The sequence below is a fragment of the Thermobia domestica genome, chromosome 3 (assembly GCF_964235325.1).
Source record: "Thermobia domestica chromosome 3, izTheDome1.hap1.1, whole genome shotgun sequence".
NCBI lineage: Eukaryota > Metazoa > Arthropoda > Insecta > Zygentoma > Lepismatidae > Thermobia > Thermobia domestica.
Genome location: NC_137456.1, coordinates 237,256,304 through 237,283,642, shown reverse-complemented (window position 1 = coordinate 237,283,642; position 27,339 = coordinate 237,256,304). Strand labels below are relative to the sequence as shown.

The window sequence follows — 27,339 nt, the reverse complement described above, 5'->3', positions numbered from 1 at the left end:
TTGTAGATGTTGATGTTCCTCTTATGGCCAAATATTCAAAATTTAAATGTTATTGACCGGCTTTATTATTGAATAAGTACAGGATTTATTACTTTTTTCATAAGACACAGGTGTATTTGTGTACCAATCTTAAATTTTGGAAGGGGTACATTTCTTATTGTCGTATCAATAATTGGTAATTGGATAGTATCTCATTCATTGGGTAAATCATTATGATCACGTGATCGGTTATTGACCTATGATGGGATTAGGAGTCCAGGACATTGGTACATTGAAACTTTGTAGGATAATTTGATAATGCGTCATTGGTTTTGATTATTCCCGCCAAATATAAACGTAAGCAAGACGTTGTACCACGTGATTGTCCTTGATGAGGTAGTGTACAGGGATTCATTTCCTTTGTTGTGGTACTTCTTAAGTTTGAGTACACACACACTTCTAGAAAACAGTTGGTTCTACTCAGGTAAACAATTGACGGACATTATTGACCTTATTGAACATATAACGATATGATTAACTCTAAGACTTAGGTATATCAAGAGAAGTATTCTTTAAATTTGGGAATGGAGATAAACAGAATTTTAACATAAGGTGCGAAATTTGAAACAATACATTGAACTTTAGTCACAGCTCATAGTCTAAGATCATTGGTGGTGATTGATTTGAAATCTGATAGCTAACCTTATTGAATCTTATGACTCATAGACGAAAGGCAATACATGCTACAACAGTTTAAAATTTAATCATAAGGTGATGTAATCTGACACTAGCAAAGTTATTGTTAATGCAATTTGATTGGATGATCACTATCTTTCCAGCAATCTGATTGGTTGATCACTATCTTTCGTGCAATCTGATTGGTTGATGATTTTCAAATCTTTGCTGTATTCAGTTTTAAGTTTTGTTTAACGTTTAAAAATCTTGGTTTCGTTCAACATTTTGCACTCACTGATAAATATGATCAAAACCGTTTATTTGTTAATCGAATAGTTAAAAACCGGATAAAGTTTGACGGTTAACCGTGAAACGTAAAATTTTTAGTTTGAAATTTTTTTGTTTGAAACTTTTTGTTTGAAAATTCTTGCTTTCAAATTTTTGTTTGAAGTTTTTGTTTCAAAATTTTGTTTGACATTTTTTTGACAACTTTTGTTTCAAAATTTTTTTTGCTTAAAATTTTTCGTTTGAAATTTTTAAAAATTTTTTCGTTTCAAAATTTTGTTTAAAATTTTTGTTTGAAATTTTTCGTTTCCAAATTTTTTCGTTTGAAATTTTTTGTTTGAAAATTTTTGTTCGAAAATTTTGTTTAAAATTTTTTGTTTGAAATTTTTCGTTTCCAAATTTTTTTGTTTGAAATTTTTTGTTTCAAAATTTTTTCGTTTGAAATTTTTTGTTTGAATTTTTTTTCGTTTCAAAAATTTTGTTTCAAAGTTTGGTTTGACATTTTTAAAAGTTTGTGCACTCATTAGTAAAGAACCGGAACTGTTTAGAGCAAAAACCTCTGGCAACATTGTGGTGCAATAGTACACGTCAGAACATGATAATGCAACGTCATCAGTTTTTCATCATATATAAGTATCGTTCGAGTTAGTATTCATGATAACATGGCTACTTGTCTGCAGTTTCTAAACACGGGTGATGTGATGAAATCATTTACCAAGATTACTGATTTACAACAGAATGTACCTTATAGAATCTTAGCTAGCCAAATGATCCCTACAAAGTTTGGATTAAGAATCGTAGTGAAGCTTGAAAATGATAAGAATATAATTTTACCAGCAAGATATTTACCCATGGAGGCATCAAAACAAGAAGAACTGCTGCGTTTCTTAAATACTGGATCTGTATCTTTATGTTACAAAGGATTCATGGGTCGAAGTCATCAACTTGAATTTAGTACACAGCCAGATTCGTCAGCAATTGTGATGAAATCATGAATTCAAACGTCAGCACATTAGACATAGTTGTATGAATTTGGTTGGTCGGCATGATGTCAGCAACTGTGATGAAATCATGAATTCAAATGTCACCACATTCCTTTCCAATGACGTCAGCAATAACTATAAACCAGCAAATACAGTGTCAGCTCATGAAATCATTTGAGCAAGTGCTTTTCAGGAGGAAAGATGTGTACTTCTAACGATAAAGAGTTCATCTTCGCAAGCTATTATCCAATAAATATATTTCAAACAAAACATGTGATGATTGGTATCAGTGCTAGAACATTTGAACCTGTGATTCGATTGGGCAAAGCAGAACAATTTGATGTACAACTGACCTTTGAAGAATGGCACGAATCGACCAAATGAACGATTATTTTCATGATGAGCTAAATGTGACCATAGTCAAATCATTAGGCTCAAATCATGAAGTGGTGCTGCGTACAGTCCTCGAAGCGAAGATGGTGCTGTTACGTAAAAAGAGTACATTCCATGTCCCTCGCAACAAGGTGTATCTAACACAAACGGAATGGAACAAATTTCACAGCGTATTTCAGTGTGTAAAACATGCAGTGGAAGTGTGCAACAAAACAAGTATATTCCTGAAAAAGTACTATTTTGAAAAATGTGTTATGCATATTGTACAACATGTATCTAGATATTGTGATGGTTGTCAACATCGTTCGTGGGTGCATACCTGTATTGATAAACAGTTTATTTGTGATCAAATGGACATTGAGTTTCCACCAATTGATATTGCAATAGACCTTAAAAGACTTCAATTGGAATTAAAATTATATGCTAAAGACAAACTAGTGCAAGAAGTTCAAAATACATTGTATCGACAATATCCAGAACCACTATCTGGTATGGATGTATGTGGAGTGTAATAAAATGATCCATTTCAATGAATTGTGTTTTTTCATTTCAAGTACAACCCCATATTCTGATGTGTACTATTGCACCACAATGTTGGCAAAGGTTTTTGTTCTAAACAGTTCCGGTTCTTTACTAATGAGTGCACAAACTTTTAAAAATGTCAAACCAAACTTTGAAACAAAATTTTTGAAACGAAAAAAAATTCAAACAAAAAATTTCAAACGAAAAAATTTTGAAACAAAAAATTTCAAACAAAAAAATTTGGAAACGAAAAATTTCAAACAAAAAATTTTAAACAAAATTTTCGAACAAAAATTTTCAAACGAAAAAATTTGGAAACGAAAAATTTCAAACAAAAATTTTAAACAAAATTTTGAAACGAAAAAATTTTTAAAAATTTCAAACGAAAAATTTTAAGCAAAAAAATTTTGAAACAAAAGTTGTCAAAAAAATGTCAAACAAAATTTTGAAACAAAAACTTCAAACAAAAATTTGAAAGCAAGAATTTTCAAACAAAAAGTTTCAAACAAAAAAATTTCAAACTAAAAATTTTACGTTTCACGGTTAACCGTCAAACTTTATCCGGTTTTTAACTATTCGATTAACAAATAAACGGTTTTGATCATATTTATCAGTGAGTGCAAAATGTTGAACGAAACCAAGATTTTTAAACGTTAAACAAAACTTAAAACTGAATACAGCAAAGATTTGAAAATCATCAACCAATCAGATTGCACGAAAGATAGTGATCAACCAATCAGATTGCTGGAAAGATAGTGATCATCCAATCAAATTGCATTAACAATAACTTTGCTAGTGTCAGATTACATCACCTTATGATTAAATTTTAAACTGTTGTAGCATGTATTGCCTTTCGTCTATGAGTCATAAGATTCAATAAGGTTAGCTATCAGATTTCAAATCAATCACCACCAATGATCTTAGACTATGAGCTGTGACTAAAGTTCAATGTATTGTTTCAAATTTCGCACCTTATGTTAAAATTCTGTTTATCTCCATTCCCAAATTTAAAGAATACTTCTCTTGATATACCTAAGTCTTAGAGTTAATCATATCGTTATATGTTCAATAAGGTCAATAATGTCCGTCAATTGTTTACCTGAGTAGAACCAACTGTTTTCTAGAAGTGTGTGTGTACTCAAACTTAAGAAGTACCACAACAAAGGAAATGAATCCCTGTACACTACCTCATCAAGGACAATCACGTGGTACAACGTCTTGCTTACGTTTATATTTGGCGGGAATAATCAAAACCAATGACGCATTATCAAATTATCCTACAAAGTTTCAATGTACCAATGTCCTGGACTCCTAATCCCATCATAGGTCAATAACCGATCACGTGATCATAATGATTTACCCAATGAATGAGATACTATCCAATTACCAATTATTGATACGACAATAAGAAATGTACCCCTTCCAAAATTTAAGATTGGTACACAAATACACCTGTGTCTTATGAAAAAAGTAATAAATCCTGTACTTATTCAATAATAAAGCCGGTCAATAACATTTAAATTTTGAATATTTGGCCATAAGAGGAACATCAACATCTACAATGGGTCCTAGAAAACGTTTACCGAATTTTGTTATTTGATAATTCCCAAATTTAAAAGAGAACATAAACATATAAAGGTAATAAACCTCTGTACATACCCATATAACATGATAAATAGGGGTCAATAACCTCCAAAATTTGATTTTTGGTAGTTCTTTACCTATGAAAAGGGAACGATGTGGACCATCCAAATTTATAGTGGTACATATTGGAGACCTGTACTATGATACCAAATGCTTATATTAAACAATTTCTAAAACCGAGTGGATGAGCCAAAATACCCCTCCCAAATTTTTAAAGGATGCATCAATGTACCCATATCTTATGATAGGAAATGAACCTATATACATGACCATATAACCATATAAGGTAATAAAACCTCATCAAAGGGGAGAAATTGGGCCAAAAACCAAACACATGGTACAACATATTGCTTATGTTTATATTTTACCAATTTTGTACCCCTAAAAGAGAACGATGTGGACCACCCAAATTTATCATGATACATGTTGAGTCATGTACTATGATACCGAATCCCCTCCCGGGGGTGCATCAATGTACCTATGTCTTATGATAGGGAATGAACACCTATACATTACCATATAACTAAATAGGATAATAACACCTCATCAAAGGGGATAAAATCGACCAAAAACCAAACACACGGTATAACGTATTGCTTACGTTTATATTTTGGCAATTTTGTACCCCTAGAAGGAAACGAGGTGGACCACCCAAATTTATCATAATACATGTTAGAGTCCAGTACTATGACACCACATGCTGAAATTAAGCAATTTCCAAAATTTAAGGGGTGGGCCAAGGTACCCCTCCCGGGGTGCACAAATGTACCTATGTCTTATGATAGGGAATAGACCCCTATACATAACCATATAAGGTAATAGGACTTCATCCAAGGAAATAAATTGGGTCAAAATACCAAACACATGGTACAACGTATTGCTTACGTTTATATTTTTGGCAATTTTGTACCCCTAGAAGGAAACAAGGTGGACCGCCCAAATTTATCATAATACATATTAGGGTCCTGTACTATAATACCCAATGTTTAAATTGGTCAATTTCCAAAATTTAAGGGGTGGGCCAAAGTACCCCTCCCAAATTTTTAAAGGAGTGCATTAATATACCCATGTCTTATGAAAGGTAATGAACCCCTGTATACGCCCATATAACTATATAAGGTAATAATACATCATCAAAGGGGATAAATTAGGTCAAAAACCCCCGAAATTTGAATTTTTGGCAATTTTTTACCCATAAAAGGGAACGACATAGACACCCAATACTGATAGAGGTACATACTATGGTCCTAGGCTACCACACCAAATTTTTAGATTTGGCAATTTCCAAAATTTAAGGGGGGTGGTCCTAGGTACCCCTGCCAAAATTTAGGGGGTGGGCCAAGGTACCCCTGCCAAAATTTAGAGGGGGTGGTCCTAAGTACCCCTAGGTCATTGACCCCGGGCCAGGTCATTGACCTTTCACCCCGGTCATGAGAGTGAGGATGAGTCATTCGGGCGAACGGGGGGGCCTACTACTCCCTGATCACAGTTCACTAGATTTACGAAAGCCGAAAATGAAAATGGACACGCCTTAATGAAACAAATTGATGAACCAAACTGTAATATGGAAAATTTCACGGAGCAAGGACACATAAAGCATTTCTTTCATGTATGAATATAAACAATTCAGTAAATACACTTGTACATAAAATCGCTAAGAATACAGTTCAATAAATAATATAATTTTATTCCCTCATTGAACAATGTAACCATATGGTTACGCGAGGTTTAACAACCCTAAACGTACTCATAAATTGATATAATTGATAAAATTAGATTTAAAATCATTCAATTAGGCTTTATAAACAACTAGAAGTTAACAAAACAAAATTACTGTTACTTACCTAACAACCAGGAATATTTCCTCCTCACCCTCTGTGAATTCTGGCTTCTACTAACAAACACAACACATCTTTCCCACATAAAGTTACCCGAACCCACTACAAGGTGTCAGAACGAGTCAGCGTACGAAGCGGAAAGGTGCAGCCATATGGTAACAATGACCAACAACGGAATATTGAATTAGCGTTCACGTTAGACAAGTTCGATTATTTTGTAACCATATGGTAACAAAAAACAGTAAAGGGTTAATGAGGTATGTTCCAAATCATACTATGTTCCAAATCATACTCTCTGCTTACAGGTTTGCAATGTTTCTTCGATCATAGTTTACGGATGGCAGCCATGTTGGCTACGGACATGCAATCAACATGCACTTTTCAGAACAGGTCAATACACGTGATACCTTTCAAACGAGGTACCACACGATGGGGCTTGCTATTCAAAATTTGTGAGTTACCCCCAGTAACCCCCTTTAGCCCCCCTTGTGGGGGATTCTCCTTCTCAGCATAATGTTGCCTTTAAGTTCCTTGAAGGTTCCAAAAGGTTTCATGTTTCTATCTGCCTTCGTTTCTTCTGGAGACGAGCTTTAGTGTTATTCGTTGAACGCACTTCGACCGTCCTTTACGGATGGCCGCCATGTTGGCTACGGACATGCTAGCGACTTACAATTTTCACAAGTGGTCTTTACTCGTGATTACCTTTCAAACGAGGTACCACACGATGGGGGTTGCTATTTAAAATTTTTGAGTTACCCCCAGTAACCCCCTTTAGCCCCCCTCGTGGGGGATTCTCCTTCTCAGCATAATGTTGCCTTTTATGTCCCTTGAAGGTTCTAGAAGGTTTCATGTTTCTATCTGCCTTGATTTCTTCAGGAGGTGGCCTTAGTGTTATTCGTGGAACGCACTGTATATCTATCTATCTATCTATTTATCTATCTATCTATCTATATATATATATATATATATATATATATATATATATATATATATATATATATATACAAGCAGAATGCCCGTTTTTCGCATGAGGAGAATACGTTTCATTTTGGACATAAAGGGTACCAATCAACTTAGGAGCCCCAAAAACTATGAATTCGGCGCTAAACCGGTCATTTTTAATTATTTTTACATGTCACTATCACCCGTTAGGACTACTAATGGGGGCTGAATTTGGATTTAAACGGCATCGGAAATGTCACTGTTCATCTCAGCGACCCAAAAAATTATGGATACGACACTGATATTGATCATTTTCGATCATTTTTACGTATCTTTCCTTCCCCTCTCCCAAATTGCACTTTCAAAGTGAAATGATAAAAAAAAAAAAAAAAAAAAAACAGCCTCGAACCTCATCTATGTGGAAAATTTGATCGAGATTGATGGATTGGGTGGTTCAAGAGTTATAAAGTCACAAACATAGTGATTTTAATTTTTATATATATAGATAGAAGATATCTTCTTCATTCAAAAGGCTACACCTTGTCTTTGCAGCCACAGCTTTCTACTTTCAGCAGTCCATTTCATCTTCTTGTAGGAAGTACCTCCCATTTCATTGATCATATTTTTAAGATACGATGTTCTCAGTCGTCCTCTCATTTTCTTCCGTAATATCTTGCCTTCGAAAATGTTTTGAAAGAAAACATCACGTCTAAGTAAATGACCAATGAGTTTTGCTTTTCATACTTCTATTAACATGTTACTTTGATTAGTTGTCTCTTCTTATTCACTTCTTGCAGTACCATCTTATTGCTTTTCTTTTTCAGTCCAGCTAGTTCTAGTGATTCTTTTCCAAAACCACATTTCCGCTGCCTCAAGACGGGCTTTCTCCTGTTTTGCTAACGTCCAGGTTTCGCATCCATATATCAAAACACTCCACACAAATATTTTTATAAATTTCTTCTTAGCGTGGATGTTAACGTGCTTATTCAGGATTAGGCTTCTTGTTCTGAAAGGCGTTCTTGGCCAGTGCTATTCTTCTCTTTATTTCATTAAGACATCTGTTGTTTTCTTCTATATTGCTACCGAGATAGCAAAATTCGGTTGCTTTCTCGAGTCTGTCTTCTCCTATTTTTGTCGGCTCTTCTTTCACCTCTATTCTTATTTATAATCGTGATTTTGGTTTTATTGGTGTTGATTTTTAGCTTGAGCTTCCTTATCTCCCGCTTTAAGATTTTGAGAATTGTATTCAGTTCATTTTCTGAGTTTGCTACTATTGTGATATAATCAGCAAATCTGATGAAGTGAATATGTATACCATTAACTTTGATTCCTTTCGTGTTTTCTTTCATTGTGGTTATAGCCACTTCGATGATCATATTAAATAAATAAGGTGAATCCTTGCCTCTTTCCTGCTACCATTAACATCTAATTCACTACTTTGGCTTTTGTATATGTTCAAAATTAATCGTCTATCCTTTCACTCAAGCCCTATTTTGCGCATTGTTTTAAACATTAAATTCCAATCTACCATATCAAATACGTTTTCTAGATCAATGTATGCTACATACGTTTTCCATTTACTTCTAGTCTTCTTTCCAAAATTTGACGCAGTGCCAGTATTGCTTCCCTCGTTCCTTTTCCTGATCTCAAGCCAAATTAGTCATTGTCTAGATTCCGATCTATTTTCTTTTTAATTCTCTCTTTGACTACCGCTAGTAGTATTTTTGACGCATGTGATAGAGGGACCAGCGTTCTATAATTTGTACAATCCTTTGCATGACCTTTCTTGGGTAATATGATCGTTCTACTTTTTGTGGAGTCCAATGGAATAGTGCCCTCTTCATAACGTTTCGATATCACCTCTAATAATTTATTTTTACTGTAGTTACTGCTGTTTAGAGGCTGCTCCGCAGGGATGTCATCTATTCCCGTTGCTTTATTTAGTTTTAACTTATGTAGTGCATGTAGTGTAAAATTCTTTGGTTATTGGTGGTCCTCTGTTATTCTCATCAGTTAGTATTTCATCCTCAACATACTTATCTAAACTTTTAATTGCATCACCATTGCATTCAATATATTATTTCCATCTATTACTTACATCTTTTGTGTCAAACAGCACCTTCCCATTTTTGTCCTTCACGACGTTACTCCTGGTCCTCGATCTGTACTGCAACAGCTTAATCTTGGGATAAGCTTGTCTCTGTCTTCCGTGTTTAAAATCATTTCGATTTCTTCGCTAATTTTTCTCAACCATTTTTCTTTTTCTAGATGGCACATGGTTGTAATTTCGTTTTTGATCATTTTATATTGAACGGGTTTCTATGTATCTCTATAGAAGATATATAGAATGTAAAATATTTTCAAGCACATTCTGAAGGGCGAGTATCTCAATATATAATTAATTTAGTTATTGTTACTAAGTCTATTGATTTAATAAATTTCTTGTTAATTAGTACTGTCAGAAATTCATATTTGTGTATGTTGTGAAGTGCGAAGATATTATTGTCTCATTCTGAACTACTGCACCTTCAGACCTCTGCGTCTAATTAGGCCTCCTTTTGTTCCTCTCCTCTCCCCCTTAATATTAATAACCTAATTTCCACATTGTGAACCGTGAAGTTTCTTTAATTCATTCCATTTAGTAATATTCAAAGTAAGTGGAACGTAATGAAGTTTTTAAGTTATCTCTTTTAAAGGATTAATGAAGTTGTATGAATTGCTGGTAAAGAAATAATTGCCAGCATTGATTATGCTATACTGTAATACACCATAAAACCTGTTATCAATTGCGAAGTCTAAATGGCGCGACTAAAGTTTGAAGACAAACCTATGCATCACATGAGAATTTTTATTAATGAACAATTATGAATCAAGATTATTATTATTATTATTATTATTTTATTTTTTTTTAAATTTTATTTTATTTTATTTATTTATTTATTTTTTACTAGGAAGAAAATATTGTCCTTCAATCATTTAATTTGCGTTTCATTTGTAGTCTGTAGCTTGAAAACTGGAAAACTAAATTTCGCAGAGACAGTGGATATTGATAAATCCAGACATATCTCTGATTAATTGTCCTTGGGGAATAGTGGCCCAAAAATTATTTATTTATCACTGGAAGTTGTACTAAAATATGTGTTTTCACAATTATTTACATCGATGCTATTACAGGACTTCGTGAAGAACTGCTACAAGAATTGAAGATATTGCTTTTATTTCCAGGATTTTTCTAGACATCTAGTGGCATCTGTTGCATATATACCGATGTTTTCACAACAAATTGGATAAATTTCCGCTACTCTATTATTGATTTTATTTATTAAATAACAAAGATTTTAAAGTTGTTCTGGAAGACAAGTAATTCCTTACAATTGTTCAAATATTTCCATTACGTGCATATTCAAAGGTGTATGTTGCGTGAATTAATTGAGATATTAATCAATCAATCGTTCAACAAAATTCGATTATTGAAATAAAGTCTCATAGCCTCATAGTAGTCTCATAGCAAGGAAGTAGAATCATATCGTATACGGAATGGGTGAACAGAGCAGATTGAAGTAAAATGAGTATAAGTTTTGTTGAACAAGTAACGGTGCTATAGTGTACATCACGTAAAGACGCTTAGCTGAAAGTACTTCGCGATCGAGTATGTAATCTTCCATGTCAATTAGATGTACGAGTTGTATATAATGTAAAAGAATTGGAAGTCGATCAACGAACTCAATTCGTAACTTCTGACCTTCCACATCCTGGCTAAAATTGGTGCTGATCCATCAAGTAATTCTTGAGGTTTTGTGTCTTCCGGACAGACAGAGGAAATATACAAAGGAATTTTTGGTAAACCAAACTCCTTAAAAATGCGAATTTTAATGAAGTACAAATCATAATATGAAATAAATATTATTAGTTCATTAATAACTACTGACAATTGAATTAACACTTGAAATATTTACAAGATTGACAATTTAAATAGTGATTCGAAGAAACATTCATAAAACATAGTACCAGATTGTCGCCTTATTAAACGACAGTATATTCATTGTTAGTGTTCATTGAAGAACTATCTTACAACTCAGACGAAAATATTGTAAGACAGATTTTCATGCGGCTCACAACAATATTGCTTAGATTAATTTTTGAGAACTTCGATGCTATCTACTCTTACCATTTAGTTGCTTTTGACTCATAGGATACAAGTTTCAGAACCATTCACGTAATTCACTTTTTCAGTTGATTTTCAAGAACTACATTACCAGCATTGAATGTACAGATGAGTTTTAATGAAATGATATAAAACCTTCAATTCACCATCGTATTCAGAACACTTCTCGAATCACAAATTTAACTAAATAACAAGTAGCTCAAAAATATGATACACCGAAGAATAGCTTGCAATTGTTTTGTTACTTAAGACTCAACACTAGTAGCCAAATCTCTTGACATCATTGGGTCTGCTTCCATCTCCTTTAATGTTACGTCGAACGAGCATCTGTACAAACTACACTGGAATACTTTTCAGCATTTCAGTGCTAGTAGGCATGATGATATAAGCAGCAATTTCGTAGTACTCACTGGGCTTTTACAAAATGAAAATGTAGCGTCACTACAATATCCACATATCTTATTAAGTTTTAAAAAGTGAAAATTGATACACAGGGGTCAAAAAAAAAAAAAAAAAACTTACCATCGTAGGACGTAATAACTCAAGGTCTGTTACTCCATGTAATACATTATGTGATCTATGTTCCATCGTTTCATCCGGAAACAGAAGAGATGAACAGCTATGACAGTATGATCTTTCACTGGGATGGGCCTTTATAAGCTTCTTCAATCTATGAAGAAAAAAAAAAAACCACAATTTAACATATAACGTGCTAAATGGTCACTAGATTTATACATTCGTGAATAGCAACAATCGAATAAGGAATGCTTTGGAAATGTACCAACTAGAATATGACGTATGCAAGAGTATCAGAACTTCAATGAAAAAAGACTTTGTAGTGAACTCATCAGTGTTTAGTGATAAAGACACCTTTCAGGTAAATGTCATATTACAATATATGACGATGGAACGCACAGCACAGATGCTATTTTATCAGTTAGTTGTGTAATATCAACATATACGCCAGAAACTTGATTGCAGGTTTAATGTGTGACGAACGATAAAGGAAGCTCACATTAGCACATCTGATTTAGAAATCAATTTTCATACTGTGAAAGAAACTTTTTTTTTTTTTAATTTATTTTTTCTTTGATGTATCTGAGCTGTCATTAAAGTGTGTGTTACGAGACTTGTGAAGAAAGTAAAGATACATACGAAACATAAAATATACAAGGAAGTGCTGGACGCGAAGAAAGCTACATTGATACAGAGGCTATTTTCCCAAGTAAATGTCAACACTGTCCAAACATTTGTTGAAACGCGGAAGTTTTTGTATTTAGTCGAGTCAAAATATGGTTTGACCTGGGCAAAATTGCAACCTTTAGTTTTACACATGTATTTTGTTTAAGTACTTCACCTGATGAAAATATCCAAAATCCGACAAAATCGGACCACGGGAACACCCCCAAAAACGGTTTTCAAAATGGCGGACTATGGTTTTTCGAAAAAATCGTAGACATTTACGTTGGCGGCTTTAGTAGCCCTCTTAATTAACACAGAGACGTGAATGATACCTCGTTGCAGTGCTCATGGACCACAAATTCTAACAAAGTGATTTTTGTACTCATCATGCCCAACCCGTAGAAGAAGAAGAAGAAGAAAAAATAGATTTTTTGTTTTTTTAAATTGATATTTCTTGGACGCTGGCAACACTGTACGTCCTCATACGCCGGCAGAAAAATTCCCACGCGTAGACCAGACATTGATAACAATAATATAAAAAATGAAGGACGTAGGTTCAACAGTAAGGGAGATAAAAATTCGGAACCGCGGACCAAGGAGGGTCACACTCTATATTTTTTACTGTGGTCTAACTTCTGTTTCTTAGATCTAGCATCCTCTCTAATTGTCACAGAGACATGAAGAATACCGCGTTTTAAAGCTTATGGAACTCCCTTGCCAACGACGTATCGTTTGTGCTCCCTGTGCCCAACCTGTAGAAAAAGAAGAAGAAGAAACCTTGAAAAAATTGGGAAAGTCTACACTTTTACCTTTCTTGGACTCTGGCAACCCTGATAGTCGTTCTACGCATGAAAATAATCTTGTTTCTTTCTTTAAATCAAAGGTCGCTTTAATATAAGTACTATATATAAAACAAAAATATTCTTGAGCAAAAGAATGGGAATAACGAAAGACTTTGGGAGGCAAATTACACATCTACATCGTCATTGCCTACGCTAGCACTGTCCTCATCATATTCATTTAAACAGTTAAAACATTCAGTTTCCTGGCACACACCACAAGCAATAGCAAATAGAAGGTCATACCATAATACAGTGTACAAGACAATTTGTTTTATAGAAACATAACACCTATATATAAAGCAAAAATATTCTAAAGCAAAAGAATAGGAAGACAAAAAACTTTGGGAGGTACATTACAAATCTACATCGTCATCGCCTACGCTAACACTGTCCTCACCATATTCATTTAAACAGTTAAAACATTCAGTTTCTTGGCACACACCACAAGAAATAGCACATGGAAGGCCATGCTTTCTGCAAGTACAATACGTTCTTTCACACCCGGTAGCACAGTTGCAATGAACAATGGTGAGCAAATTCCATACCCATCAAACATGATGGTTGATGTGGCATATTTACGAACCGTATACTCAGCAAATGATGCAGCGATATTGTCGTACGAACTGCCTTTACACCATGGTAGTCTATGTAACAGAGATCCTCCGTCTAAGACATACAGAATATTGTCTGGCTCCGTTTCCTCAAACTGTGCGGTCTTCTGCTTGCTGAGCCCTAGTATCGCATGGGCCAGTGGGGCTTTGTCTGCCTTACGCATCATGCTGGGTGACTCAAATAAAGCTGGTGGGTAGGCACATAATTCATGCGCTAAGGTCTCCTCTAAAGATGTGCTGCCTGCATTAGCGACAACTAACAGTCTTTGAAACAAAAGACTCGAATCGACGGAGATATTGCTGCTAATTTTAACACTACTCGGGGATGCTAGAGTTTTGACTTTATCTGCACGTTTCCACTTCACAGTGAACAGGTCTTTGCCAGATAGTTTCTTCGCAAGCTCTTCCCCAACTGAAAATAAATTATGGACGTTGACCGAGGAATCCGCTGTGACGTCAGTGGCAATGTTTCTCTACGATTTGTCTCCGTCAAATGGTGAGATGGGCTGCAGTCGTGCAAGAATGCGACGTGTGTCACCGATATCACGTGACATTCTTGACGTTTCGGTTTCTTTATGTTGTTCGCTAGTGACATATGCTGTGTGAGTAAGAGTTTGCATCGCCAGATTGTACTCGGACCATGCTGGCATTGAGAGCACCCACTAAGATCGTTGCATCTCCGACATTCCACTCCCATGGGTTAGACCTCCAGTGGATTTTAGCGATCTCATCAGAACCTGCTCTATGACTAGATCAGAGGACAACCCAGCCCAATAACGGTTGCTTCTTCTAATAACTCCGAACTCATTTTGAAAGCTTTCGTGAATTGTTGAATTAACCGATGACAGAGTAAACATTGTTTGCAGGTACAAGCACGTCGACTTCAAATAATTGAAGTGTCTTGCTGCAGCGAATATAGGAATGCACTCTGCTATAGCATCAAGGTGATCCTCCCAGCTTCCTGTTCGGTCTGCTGCCACAAGTTTCCTTGCTGTAGTTAACATGCGCTGGTATGCAAGCCACAAGTGACTTGTTTTTGATGTGTTAATAAGTTCTGACTTTCGTTCTTCTATTTTTTCTCGGGCTTCTTGAAGAAGAGATGCAGCACTAGCTCCAGTTACAGTAATCTCACCCGACATCAGACTCTGGTAGAGAGAGTACGCATCGTTGATAGTTCTGTGTGTCCCGTTATCGGTCTCCAGAAACACATTCTTCACAAGCAATGCACTTAATGCGAAGTCAACTATCATGTGCGCACGGAAGGCTCTTGCTACGTACTTGCCACTTAACATATGTACAACCGAATTTTCTCCATGCAAGATTTCACGTAAGCCTGAACCATCCATCAGGGAACCAATTGCTCCTAGAAGGTTCATCAGAGTATGAAATGAGCCCAACAGGACAACCGTGTCCTTAATACTGGCGTTATGTGCTCTGTCATGTAAGATACGTGAAGCTTTCCGAAACAGTGGTTGGTCTAAGGTGATGATTGGTGTGACTTTATATTTTCTCGCAAGATTATTCAGGTACACTAAAGTGGAATAGATGCATGACATATCAGATGGATGGAGGTCAATAATCGGTAAGCAGAGAACAGTGAATTTCTCTGGATGATGAAGAGATGGATCTACGTGAATGGCCCGCATCATTCGTGACCAGTTTGGTGTGCGTGACGGAAAGTGCCAGGAAAGTTTCCACAAAATATCCAGGGAGCTTTCGTTTGGTGATGGTGCTGTTACCAGTTCACAGTTGACCTTTCCAAGAATAGCCCTGGTTTCAGTGTATGCATGAATGGAAACACTGGCAAGGGACTTCACATCAGCATCAGAGACGGGCTTCCGAAGAATGGTTAGACTGGTAGTAGTGGATGGAGTAATGGCCGCCAACATTCCCATACCATGGAATGTGCCTAAACCACTCAGCGTTTGGAGATCATGGTCTACATTATCCGCTGCAAAGAGGAGAGTCTGGTCTGCTGACATTTCGACCACACGATTACCAAATGTACTTGCAGCACAGCGTTCAAACCGCTGCACTTCCGCGTATGAAGAGCAAAATCCCAGGTGATGCAGCGTGTCAATCAGGTGTTTCAATCGATAGTGCTGGTGCAGATGCACACCAACACCTAACTGCAGAGGAGCTAATATAGCTCTTGGTCTGGCTGCTTGAATCAAACACTGGCCAATCGATCCTATTTTGGTTTCATTGTCCTTTTCGTCAAAAAGTGTGGCCACAGAATAGCTTAAGGCTAGGTGGAATGTACTGAAAGGATTCCTGAATGGTCAAGTCGCTGGGTGAAGGATATGTATCACTTCCAGTTTGTATTTTGGATTTTATGTCGCTTTGGATCAGTCGAGCTACGGTTTCTATTATTCTATTTTTACCTTTTCTTCATCATACTCTCGTGGTAAATCACGATATGCCCGTAGAATGTGATTGGCAGTTTCTCGACAGTTTTTGTAATGAAATAGGCGTTTTTTCCACTGTCACTAGAAATTATAATTTTTTCACCGACGTACTCCATTCCTTGACACTTCATGTGCCGTCTGTCATATGCAATGTGATCAGTCCCTTCAAGAAATGTGCCCATTTTTGTAACAAGTTCTCCCACAGTTAGTTGCTCATAATCGAGGTCTTCCAAATAACTACAGATTCTCTCATCATTTGTAGGTCGGCCAGCCCGGATTTTCTTTTGACGCTGACTGATTATCGGTGCAGTATTGTTGAGGAATTGCTTTACCTGTTCGAAAGTTGATACTACATGATCTGTGATAGACACAGTCTGCTGCATGAAGGTCAGATGAAAAGTACTCAATTCGACCTCGGACAGTTTGTGACCAGGTATTGTTTCGTTCATTGCAACACTTTAAAATGCTGTGTGGTAATGCTCGTGTTTTCACTAGCACATTTTCTGATTTCAACACGTGAAGGACCCATCCGACTGTTGCTGTTGAAGGACCCATCCGACGAGCGAGTATCTCGTTTTTGAATCGGCGATGACATTTTTCTTTTTAGGGCAATCGCAATCTTTTTTTTTTTTTTTTTTTTTTTTTTTTTTTTTTTTAATATCAATGTAACGTTTGCGACAAGAGACATGAACCACCATACCTGCAGCGGCGAGAATGTTACTACCGCGAGCCTTACTGGCATTGTCCAGTCCTTCAGCTCCCTTTTCTTGAAGTGTGATGAGGTTATCGTCAGAATCTAAGCTTCTGCAGATGATACAAAAACGTGTAAGGGAATCAGGCATGGTTCTGCAGTGCCTAGGTTCATGCAAGACTATGGTATGTAGAAAAGCTTATGGAACCCCCTTTTCAACGACGTATCGTTTGTGCCCCCTGTACCCAACGATTATCAAGGTTGCCAGAGCCCAAGAAAGGTAAAAGTGTAGATTTTCCCAATTTTTTCAAGGTTTCTTCTTCTTCTTTTTCTACAGGTTGGGCACAGGCAACGTCGTTGGCAAGGGGGTTCTATAAGCTTTAAAACGCCGTATTTTTCATGTCTCTGTGACAATTAGGGAGGATGCTAGATCTAAGAAACAAAAGTTAGACCACAGTAAAAAATATACAGAGTGACCCTCCTTGGTCCGCGGTTCCGAATTTTTATCTCCCTTAATGTTGAACCTACGTCCTTCATTTTTTGTATTATTGTTACCAATGTCTGGTCTACGCGTGGGAATTTTTCTGCTGGCGTATGAGGACGTACAGTGTTGCCAGCGTCCAAGAAATATCAATAAAAAAACAAAAAAATCGACTTTCTTCTTTTCTTCTTCTTCTGCTTCTTCTTCTTCTTCTACGGGTTGGGCATGATAGGTAAAAAAGTCACTTTGTTGGAATTTGTGGTCTATGAGCGATCCAACAAGGTATAATTCATGTCTCTGTGTCAATTAAGAGGGCTACTAGAGCCGCCAACGTAAAGGTCTACGATTTTTTCGAAAAACCATAGTCCGTCATTTTGAAACCGTTTTTGGGGGTGTTTCCGTGGTCCGATTTTGTCGGATTTTGAATATGTTATTCAGTAGTAATTCCTGTATCGAAAACTGTTTAAAAAGCTTGTGTTGCAATTTTGCCCAGGTTGAGGGTAAAATTGCTCTAGATTTCCTGGACTAATTCCAGAATCGTACAAATCGCGTCGGCACCTGGAACCACGTTGTGACTTCTTTCCTGACCTCACCGTCGTCGTCAAAGTGTTTAACGACAACATGTTACTTTAGGTACAGGAAAAGATGGTAGTCGTTCGAGCGAGGTCAGGGCTGTATGGCGGGTGTTCAAGGACGTCCCATTGAAAATGTGCACCCCCTACATGAATAGGGCCCGGTGTTGTCATGAATAAAGCGGATTCCATGTGGCAAAATGACCTTTCATTTGTTTTACATTCACGGCAGAGATCTTTCAAAGTTTCCTAATATGTTTCAACATTGTTCTTTTAAGAGGCATGAAACCTGATCACGCTGCGCACTTCACACCTGGTGGAATTCCGCATTACCACTGCCATTTCTAACGTGTGCTCCTCGCACAATATTCACAGCGCAGCACTCACAAATCACTCTCAATCCTCGTCGTATTGATCAAGGTTACTGCTAGTGTCGCCAACTTTGGTACACATTTTTTTCTTAATCTTGGGGGTACGATAACTCAGTAGTAGAGCGCTTACCTCTGGAGGGTGAAGTTCCTGATTCGTTTCCCGGTAAAGTAAGTTTGTGAAGGATAACATTGTGTCGGTGGGTTTTCTCGGGTTACTCCCGTTTCCTCCCAATCTCATTCCGCCAATTCTCCCATCATCGTTCACTAGCCCTAATCATCTGCCTCCCTTAGCCCAAAAGGCATAATCGTAGAATGTTAAACTAAAAGTTTTATTCATTTATTTTTACTTTTCTGACAAGCCTCGTAGTTATGTGCTTATTGAAATAATGATGCACCTTACTTACTTGATTAATACGGCGTGAGACCAATATTAGCCTGTTGAACAACACTGAATCGTCGTGGAATTAAGTTACATTAAGCCATGAATGGTTTCCAGAGGAATACTGTGCTATTCATCATACAATGTAGCATTCACTACCGTCGGCGAGGATGAAGGAGGAAATCCGCTCCGGTTTCTGAGCTCCAGAACTGACAACAGGTGTTTAATAATGTTGAGGTATGAGTATTGGGCAGGGCAGGACAGGACCTTTATTTCAACCCGATGTTCAGGAAACGAAGCATTGTCAGCTCCAGGCGTGTTAATTGACATACTGTCATGTGGGAAAACTGCGTCATTGGTGGTAACATCTGGATTACAGGACACAACATTACGGATAAATTGTCCACATAAACATTTGTATTAACGCGTCCTGTAAGTGTAACCAGGAAAATGTGGCCCAAAGCATTACAGAGCAGCCACTATGTTTCACGGTAGGTAAAACAGGTTCACACTGAAATTTCGATATTAATTTCCGTGACTTCCTTGAATTTCCACGATTAAGTAAGTAAATTTCTCTGACAATGTAAAACCACGTTCCGGAATTCTAACTTCATCAGGAATTATTCTACTTACAGATATCTGTAATTCCTGAATTTTCTTTAAACTTCCAAGCTTTTGACTCTCCGCTGGAGTCTTTGGTTACGGAGGTTAAAAACAGGAAGAAAAAGAATAAAAACATCAAGGAATAAATGGAACGGACTTACCAAGGGAAGAGCTGTGTTATACATGCATCAACTTCTTCCGAAGATTACCGAAGTACTTGGCAACATGTTTCCGTATAGCACAGCTCTTCCCTTGGTAAGTCCGTTCCATTTATTCCTTGATGTTTTTATTCTTGTTTTTCCTGTTTTTATCCTCCGTGACCAAGACTCCAGCGGAGAGTCAAAAGCTTGGAAGTTTAAAGAAAATTCAGGAATTATAGAAATCTGTCAATTCTCTGATACCCGACTACACGAACACGATCATGTATTGTTAGGTTTAAAATAAAAGTAATTACTCTCATCGGCCTCCACCACCTTCATAGTCGTCCAACATTATATTTACTTTTTAAAAAAAATCCAGTATAAGCTTACTATGAATTAAACTTCCTGCATCTGGAAACAATGAAACACTAGTGCCAAACAATAATTACACTAACGATATCTTTTAATACATCGACATTCTGAATACTCACATAAACAAGCAAACGCATATTATAATTTGGTCTATCCTTTTGATTACCTACAACCACTAAACCTTTCTTTTATTCTGTAGCAACTGAATTCTTTATTTAATTTGTACTGCTTTTAAAGCTTTAAGTTTTGGTACCTGTCAGTGTTCCTCAAGCTTTTTATTTCTGAAGATTTTCCCCTTTTTTCTTATCATCTGTCTTGCATCTTTGAAGTGCCTTCGTATCTTCTGTCGGCAGATCAAAAGAAAATTCCTTGATTCTTGTGTGGAATATAACAATTTCCCTGACTTTCGGCATATTTTGAAGACTTCGCTAACTTTCAAGGTCATTGTGAATCCTGCAGTTCGGAGTATGAGCTTCTTTAGGCGTCTGCCATACATGAACTTTCTTTTTCTTTCTTGAAAAAATTTTTAAAAAAAAATAGAAATAAGGTGAACAGGATTCATCGAACCGTATTACGCGTTTTTAATCATCGGCACCATTTGTCACGCTAAAGCGTTGTTGGCAGTGATTTCGGAATTGTACCCCGGCTGTGGATGTTTTGAGGTTATGTAACTCGCGTTAGACTGTAACTGTCGCAATAAGCTGTTCCAGATGCTGATTGGATTCCGTAGTCATTTTTGGCGCACTCACTCTACGGTCCTTGGTGACAACCCTCCTCAACACTCGGCGATCCCAGACACTGAGGTTTATCTTCATTCCACTATTCCCTTCACCAATATTTGCCATGCTATTTGTAGCCTATCATTACCTCGGAGATATCTGACACACTAGTCTCCTTGGATACTCTTGTGCCAAATAACTGCGCACCAACAGTTTAGCCTCTCTGAAACTCGGAGAGGACTCCCATTTTTGCATTCTCACCGTTTATTCGCTTCGACACACGCCTTCGCTCTATCTCGCTTGACATATTACAGACGATTACAACATTAACAACGACCAGTGACATCATCTCATATATAACTTACATATTACAAATTGCAGGCGTTTCCACTACTCTGATAACCAAATTCAGAAAGAAACAAAGTGAAATTCACAGAAAGCCTCCAATGATATTTTCAACCATCATTCTCAAGTATTTAGTTTCTTTCAAGTTTAAATTACTATTATATTTATCAAAGTATACTATTTACAGATACAAATAAACGTAAAAAAATTGACTTAACCCTTTTACGATTTAAACTTTTTGAGATAAATTTTAGACTTTCACTCAAACATCTACTGCTTCCTTACTATTTAGCGTAGGACCATGGTTCATACCTTGTGGTTTTCAGAATAGAGTATCCTTTCCAACGGTACTACTCGCTTGTCTGTATCATACTCCAGAAACGGGAAAATCAGCAGAAACCGGGAGTTAAAAAAAAAAAAAAAAAATCAAAATTTTTGCACCCCTCTGGCCTGGGCTTGGGTTCACGTAGGGATCTGAAAATCTCTTGAAAAATACGCAGATATGTACACAATGCGTGCGCAAAATTTTAACCTTGTATTTTGAAAACAAAGGACGGAAAAATTTTTTAAAAGTCTAAAGGTGATCCATTTTACACACACACACACACATATATATATATATATATATATATATATATATATATATATATATATATATATAAGGCGATCAACTGAAACCCGTTTGTTCCATGTATTATTGGTATAGTGTGTAGCAGGATATTGTTTGTTTAATAGTGTGTAATGGCTAATGCCCTTGTGTGTAGGAATGTTGTTGATACGTGTTTTCGTTTTGCAGGTATAACGAGTAAAAGATGGCGTTTAAGATCCCCAATCCGTTCAAACAAGACCAGCGTGCCGTCATCCAGTTTCTGAGTGCCGAAGGTTGTCAACCAGCTGAAGTGTTCCGGCGTATGAAAGACGTGTATGGTGATGCATGCGTCTCGAAAACAACAGTGATGGACTGGGCAAGAATGTTTCGGAAGGGGCGTGAACAAACCACTGATTATCTCTGTCCTGGTCAAGCCTATGTTGTTTCCACAGAAGACGCGTCAAAAAGGTGATTGCGGCTATAGCTGCGGATAGAGGTATTAGTATTCAATCCATAGCGAACGGGTTAAACATCTTTGGGCCTCTAACGAAGGCAATGAAAGGTCAGAGATTTCAGTCTGACGCTGAGGTTCAGGACGCTGTGCGTGATAGTTTGATAGTCAGCCGTCCAAATTTTACATGGACGGCATCTTTGGTTCATTGACTGGTAATGTAAAAAAAAAAAAAAAAAAAAAAAAAAAAAGTGATATGAGCTTAATAAGCGTTAAACACAACACTATTTCATCGTACAGATTCGTACCAAAAATCCGCTAAGGGTTAAGAAAGAAAACAATGCAAACAAATCTTCCATTTTGTCTGGAATTCTAACGTCCCTGTTTAATAATGAGGCGTTACGACAAGACCTCACCTCATGAATTTTGGGATCAACGACATGTACGAGAATTCTCACTGGAAATTGAGTTTAAGTCTGTCACAAAAGACTCAAATGCTAACAACTAAAACCATAAATGTACAAAATTTACCTTCATAGTTTTAAACACTCTAGAAAAAAGGATAGAATGATACTGAAGTTCTATTTAAATATTTCGTATAACTATTAATGTTAAAAGAATAAAAATTCAAGTACTTTGAGCTGTTTTTCAGAAGTAATAAAATTTACTTTTTCCAAGATATTAACGTTACCTGCTTTTAAGTTTCTTCAAGTCAAAATGAGGAAACACGTTTCTGGCTTCCAATTCCCATATCTTCAGTTTGCTTTCAGTTATTTCTTCATCTGTCCAGTGAAAAAAGCGGCAAAATTTTCTATCACGATACGCAGAGCACGCAAAGTAACTTCGTTTTTTCCCATTTTTCTCCTGCTCAAACTGAAGCGTTGGTCCTTACAGAGAAAAAAAGACATGAAAGAAATCAGTACATTGAATACTACACAGTTATCTTACGAGGATCTCAGTAAATTTTTCAATTATGTACGGAAACTAAAACCAGAAGAGGATAAAGCGACATTTACTGATAACAACCTTATTTATTAACAAAACTAGGCCTTCGCACGGAACGAATAGGTCTACGGAAAATATCTGAAAGGGATATTTAAACTTCCTGTGGATGGGTATTTAAGAATCGATATGAAATAATGAAACAAAAATACCCAAGTGCTAAATATTTATTTCAAACAGTACAGCAGTTATTCTTTGTGAAAAATTTAAATCCCTTTCTCCCTCTTAAAACACGCATTTCAATCAAAGTGTAATGATAAAAACCTAGGTCGATCAAAATACTAACTATTTCAAAAATTCATTTTGAACAGCTCAGCCGTTTCATATTACCCATTTTAAGAATTTAAAATGAGAAATTAAAACTACCAACTCCTTCTTCTCTTAGAAGTGGAGTTTTTGAAACGCTACGATATGATTGCAATTATTTTTAATGAAGAGCTTGTATACCGAGTTTTATCTTCCTAAGCTGAAGAGCTCCTCAAATACTCTGTCTTTGGCATACATTTTGAAACTCCATCCTTTAGGAGACACATTTAAATCAAAGTGACATAACAGAAACCCGCCTTCAGATCGGTACTATGTTTCACAATCTATTTCAAGCGTTCGGCGATGTAGATTTGTATAGCAGACAAACAAAGAAAGATAGATTCAGCTTTATATATTGTAAGGTTCCCTACACTCGCGTGTAAGAAACCTCTATAAGCACATGCTTCATTCAGAATCACATGCTATTGTGTACAAACACCGTCACTAGTAGATGATGGAAGGAGAACACCAGGAAGTCACGAAGTTGGTTCGGAAGGGAATCGAAGATGGATGACCCTTTCCTCATGTACCACCACTTCAGAGAACACCCATAAAAGAGGACCACAAGTGGACAGGAGCATCAGTCTACAGCTGCTCATTAACCTACCAATCTCTCTCCCCGGGGGTCGCAATCGGCTATGGAGATTCCCTTTAAACCTTATCTCTGGTGGCTGCAGTGAGCTACGGAGAAACCCTATAACTGTCTCCTGACATCGCAGTGGACAAAGGAGGCTAATTATAATTATACTGTAGCCGTTATATCTCTGGCTCTAACAGTTATACGAAAAAGAAAGCAAGGGTTGATACTACATTGGCATACCCCCATAAGGCCCAGTGAGTGACCACGCTGTCACCGCGTTGGCATGGAAACCAGACGTTGTTGCCGCTCCGTCTTCTTTCTTTTGTTTGTGCTTAGTTGAGATATGTTCGATTATTGCAACTTTGTGTTGTTTTCTTTTCTTTTTGTGTGTTTGGGTGTGCAGTTAAGAATATTGTTGTAATTAATTGGTGACAATGGCTAGTTCTTCAGAACGGAAGCCAAAGAAAATATGTGTGTATAAGGGACAAAGCCAAAAATTAATATACAGACTTGGTGAATATTTCGAGAAAGAGCGCGATAATGGTGGTCCTCTTCTTCTTGTGACGAGGATGGTGAACAGAGTGGTTGACGCCTTGCGTGTGGGAAAATCCACTGTTAAGAGCATAACAAAAGAAAAATATCCCAAAGAACTTAATTCTAGATTACTTTGTTATGCTTAATGCTGGCTATTTTTATTTTGTTTCCTTTCACAGAAAGTTTGAAAAATCCACGAAAATTCAGCATTTATTAAGCAATTCATTTCGATTGTCTTTGCTTGATTTTTCTGTTTATTATTAATGTGTCCGGTTCAACCCAAGACAAATTGGCAACATTGTTTTGTCCACGTGCAGAACTGTCAGAGCCAGAGATATAGTGGCCCTAGTATACCTACCCTGAAGGCTGCAATGAGCGAATGGTTTCCTATTACAACTAAGACTAATTGAACCTATATTTTCGAAGCCACTACTGTGTGCTGAGGATACATTGGACTCTAAAAACATTTTCTACATTACAGAGAAACTTTTCAAATTATTATAGAGATATATTTTTATAATAAATAGGTGAAGAGCTTAATCCTGGTTTGTTTCATTAGGCTCTACCAAAAGCATTGCAATATACACACGCACCATTTTACAGTTATTTTACACTAGAAACATTAAGTTGGCCAAAGATGCTACACTTGACTGTGGAAAGTCTGGTTGAAGTTACTTCTGCAAACAGTTTCTCGTTATTTTTTTTTACAAAAAAAAAAAAATCGTAATTTGGGATTTACTCCTCCAAGGGTTATAAAACTGTGCTCTCCTCAAATATGAAACGGGTATTAAATATATCACTTCTGTGCTTTCCTCAAATATGAAATTAGTAGATTCCCACATCATTTTATGATATAAACGAATGATCCATACCCCACTATGCCACATTAAAATATACTTCGTATAAAATATGTCTTGATTTTGGTCTAATTATACATCTCTCAAAGAAGATTACGTACAAATAGTGTCACATAAATTGCAAATGATAAAAAGTTAGTTTACTAGATCCTAAGTTAGTATTTAAGAAAAATGTGCTTCAGTACGGTAAGTTCAAGTTTCATTTTTCTCACAATATAAGCGAAGTATAAAATATTATTTCAATGTTAGAAATAATCTTAAATATACTTCTTAACTACATGTTTTACTTTTATAACTACGTTTAGGAACAACTCGTATTTTATCACGAAATTCTCAAGGATTGAAGTGGAAGATAATAAAAGAGAAGGAAACTTTCTTCATCCGTTTCTTGTGTAGGCAATCTCAAAAAGACATTTTTCAAACTTGCATGTTTTTCTACGATTCTGGTACGGTCATGTTACATGGTTCCAGAGCTAGAAGATCCCGTACTGATAGCACGAGTCTTACATTACAAAAATTATCCAGAATTATAGTTCAGTTTTCGTCCAGTTGTCCCCACCCAATTTTGTTAGATGTTTCAATGGGGTGATTTTTTTTTTTTTTTTTTTTTTTTTTTAATCCACTGTTAAGTACAGTAATACCTCGGAATACGCACTTAATCGATTTTAATGTTCGAGTTCCAAGACGTTTTCCCTTTCAAATAATAGTAACTGGATTAATCCGTTACTGGGTCGCACGAACTCGATTTTTCAAAATGATTTTAATATAGTAAATAAACTAGATATTAAGGTAGAACAAAACAAATAATAATAGCATTTGAATAAAAGTGAACTCAAGAAAATTCACTAAGTTGCTGTTACATAAAAATAACACAAAACTGGTACAAAAACAAAATTAACAGCAAAAATAAATAACATGAGATGATTTCACTACAGCTTCCGACAACGAACTGAATAACAAGAAGTACTGGTGTCTCAAGTGCAGTGGAAATGTAAGGACAAATATATACGAAATATGTACTGGCTCTTCGGATTCCAAAGCAGCCTTCGTGTTCTGGAGTCAAATTTGCTCGAAAATTCGTTTGTATTCCAAATTGTTCGAGCTCTGGGGCAGTTGAATTTTGAGGTCAATACGTACAGTGTTTACTGACAGAAAAGGCATTTGGTCGAGTGAACTGACATTTCTTAATGGGAGTACTATTAGCACATACGGTTCGATTGGAGTAAACAGATCAAAGAAATAAGAAGTTTAGTTAGAATAGAAGAAAGAATGACAGAGGAAACTGTAATTGAGAGGAATGAGGAGTGCGGATTGTCTTGATTTCAATGCTATTTGTTTTGCTTTACTGATGCATAAGTATCATAGTGGAATCTCGTTGTGGTTGTGTGGTTAGCATGCGCACCACCGACATGGGAGTCCAGCTTAATTCTAGGTGTACATGTGATTCATGTGATTCGGACTCCAAGTTAAGATGGTCCACGTCTCATGTAGCCTAGATGCTGAAAGATGGACGTTGAATTCTAAACCAACCAACTACTGTAGCGGAATCTGACACTAAAATGAACAGAATGTTAGTAAAAAAAAAAAAAATATGGTTGAAAATACACAACAAAAAGGAGAAATCGGTGACTGAAATTAATGGAATTGTGCTTAATACAGCAATGCCTCGATTATTGATGTTATTGTTGACACGTAAAGTACCGCGATAATCGGAATAAATACTGAGTGATCACTACTAAAAACTTTCCAAATCTAACAGCTGAATTTTATATATGAAGTAAGAAAGAAATACGTTAAACATGTTGAGTAACAAAAATAAATAAATTTAAAAAATGGAGGATTACCTTTTTTAAAAACTGGGATAATTTTTTAATTTTT

At 36.3% G+C, this 27,339-nt stretch overlaps 1 protein-coding gene across 4 annotated transcripts in view; it reads right to left on the bottom strand.

Moving 5' to 3' along the window:
- LOC145680985 (rRNA N(6)-adenosine-methyltransferase ZCCHC4) overlaps window positions 1-27,339 on the bottom strand; it is a 98,008-nt gene that overhangs the window by 52,510 nt on the left and 18,159 nt on the right. For all 4 annotated transcript variants that reach the window (XM_081752236.1, XM_081752237.1, XM_081752239.1 and 1 more), the window contains exons 3-4: window positions 22,874-23,069; window positions 11,949-12,096 (exon numbers count right to left, since the gene is read on the bottom strand). In XM_081752236.1, the coding sequence (XP_081608362.1) occupies window positions 11,949-12,096; window positions 22,874-23,069 (344 nt within the window). The remainder of the gene's footprint in view (window positions 1-11,948; window positions 12,097-22,873; window positions 23,070-27,339) is intronic.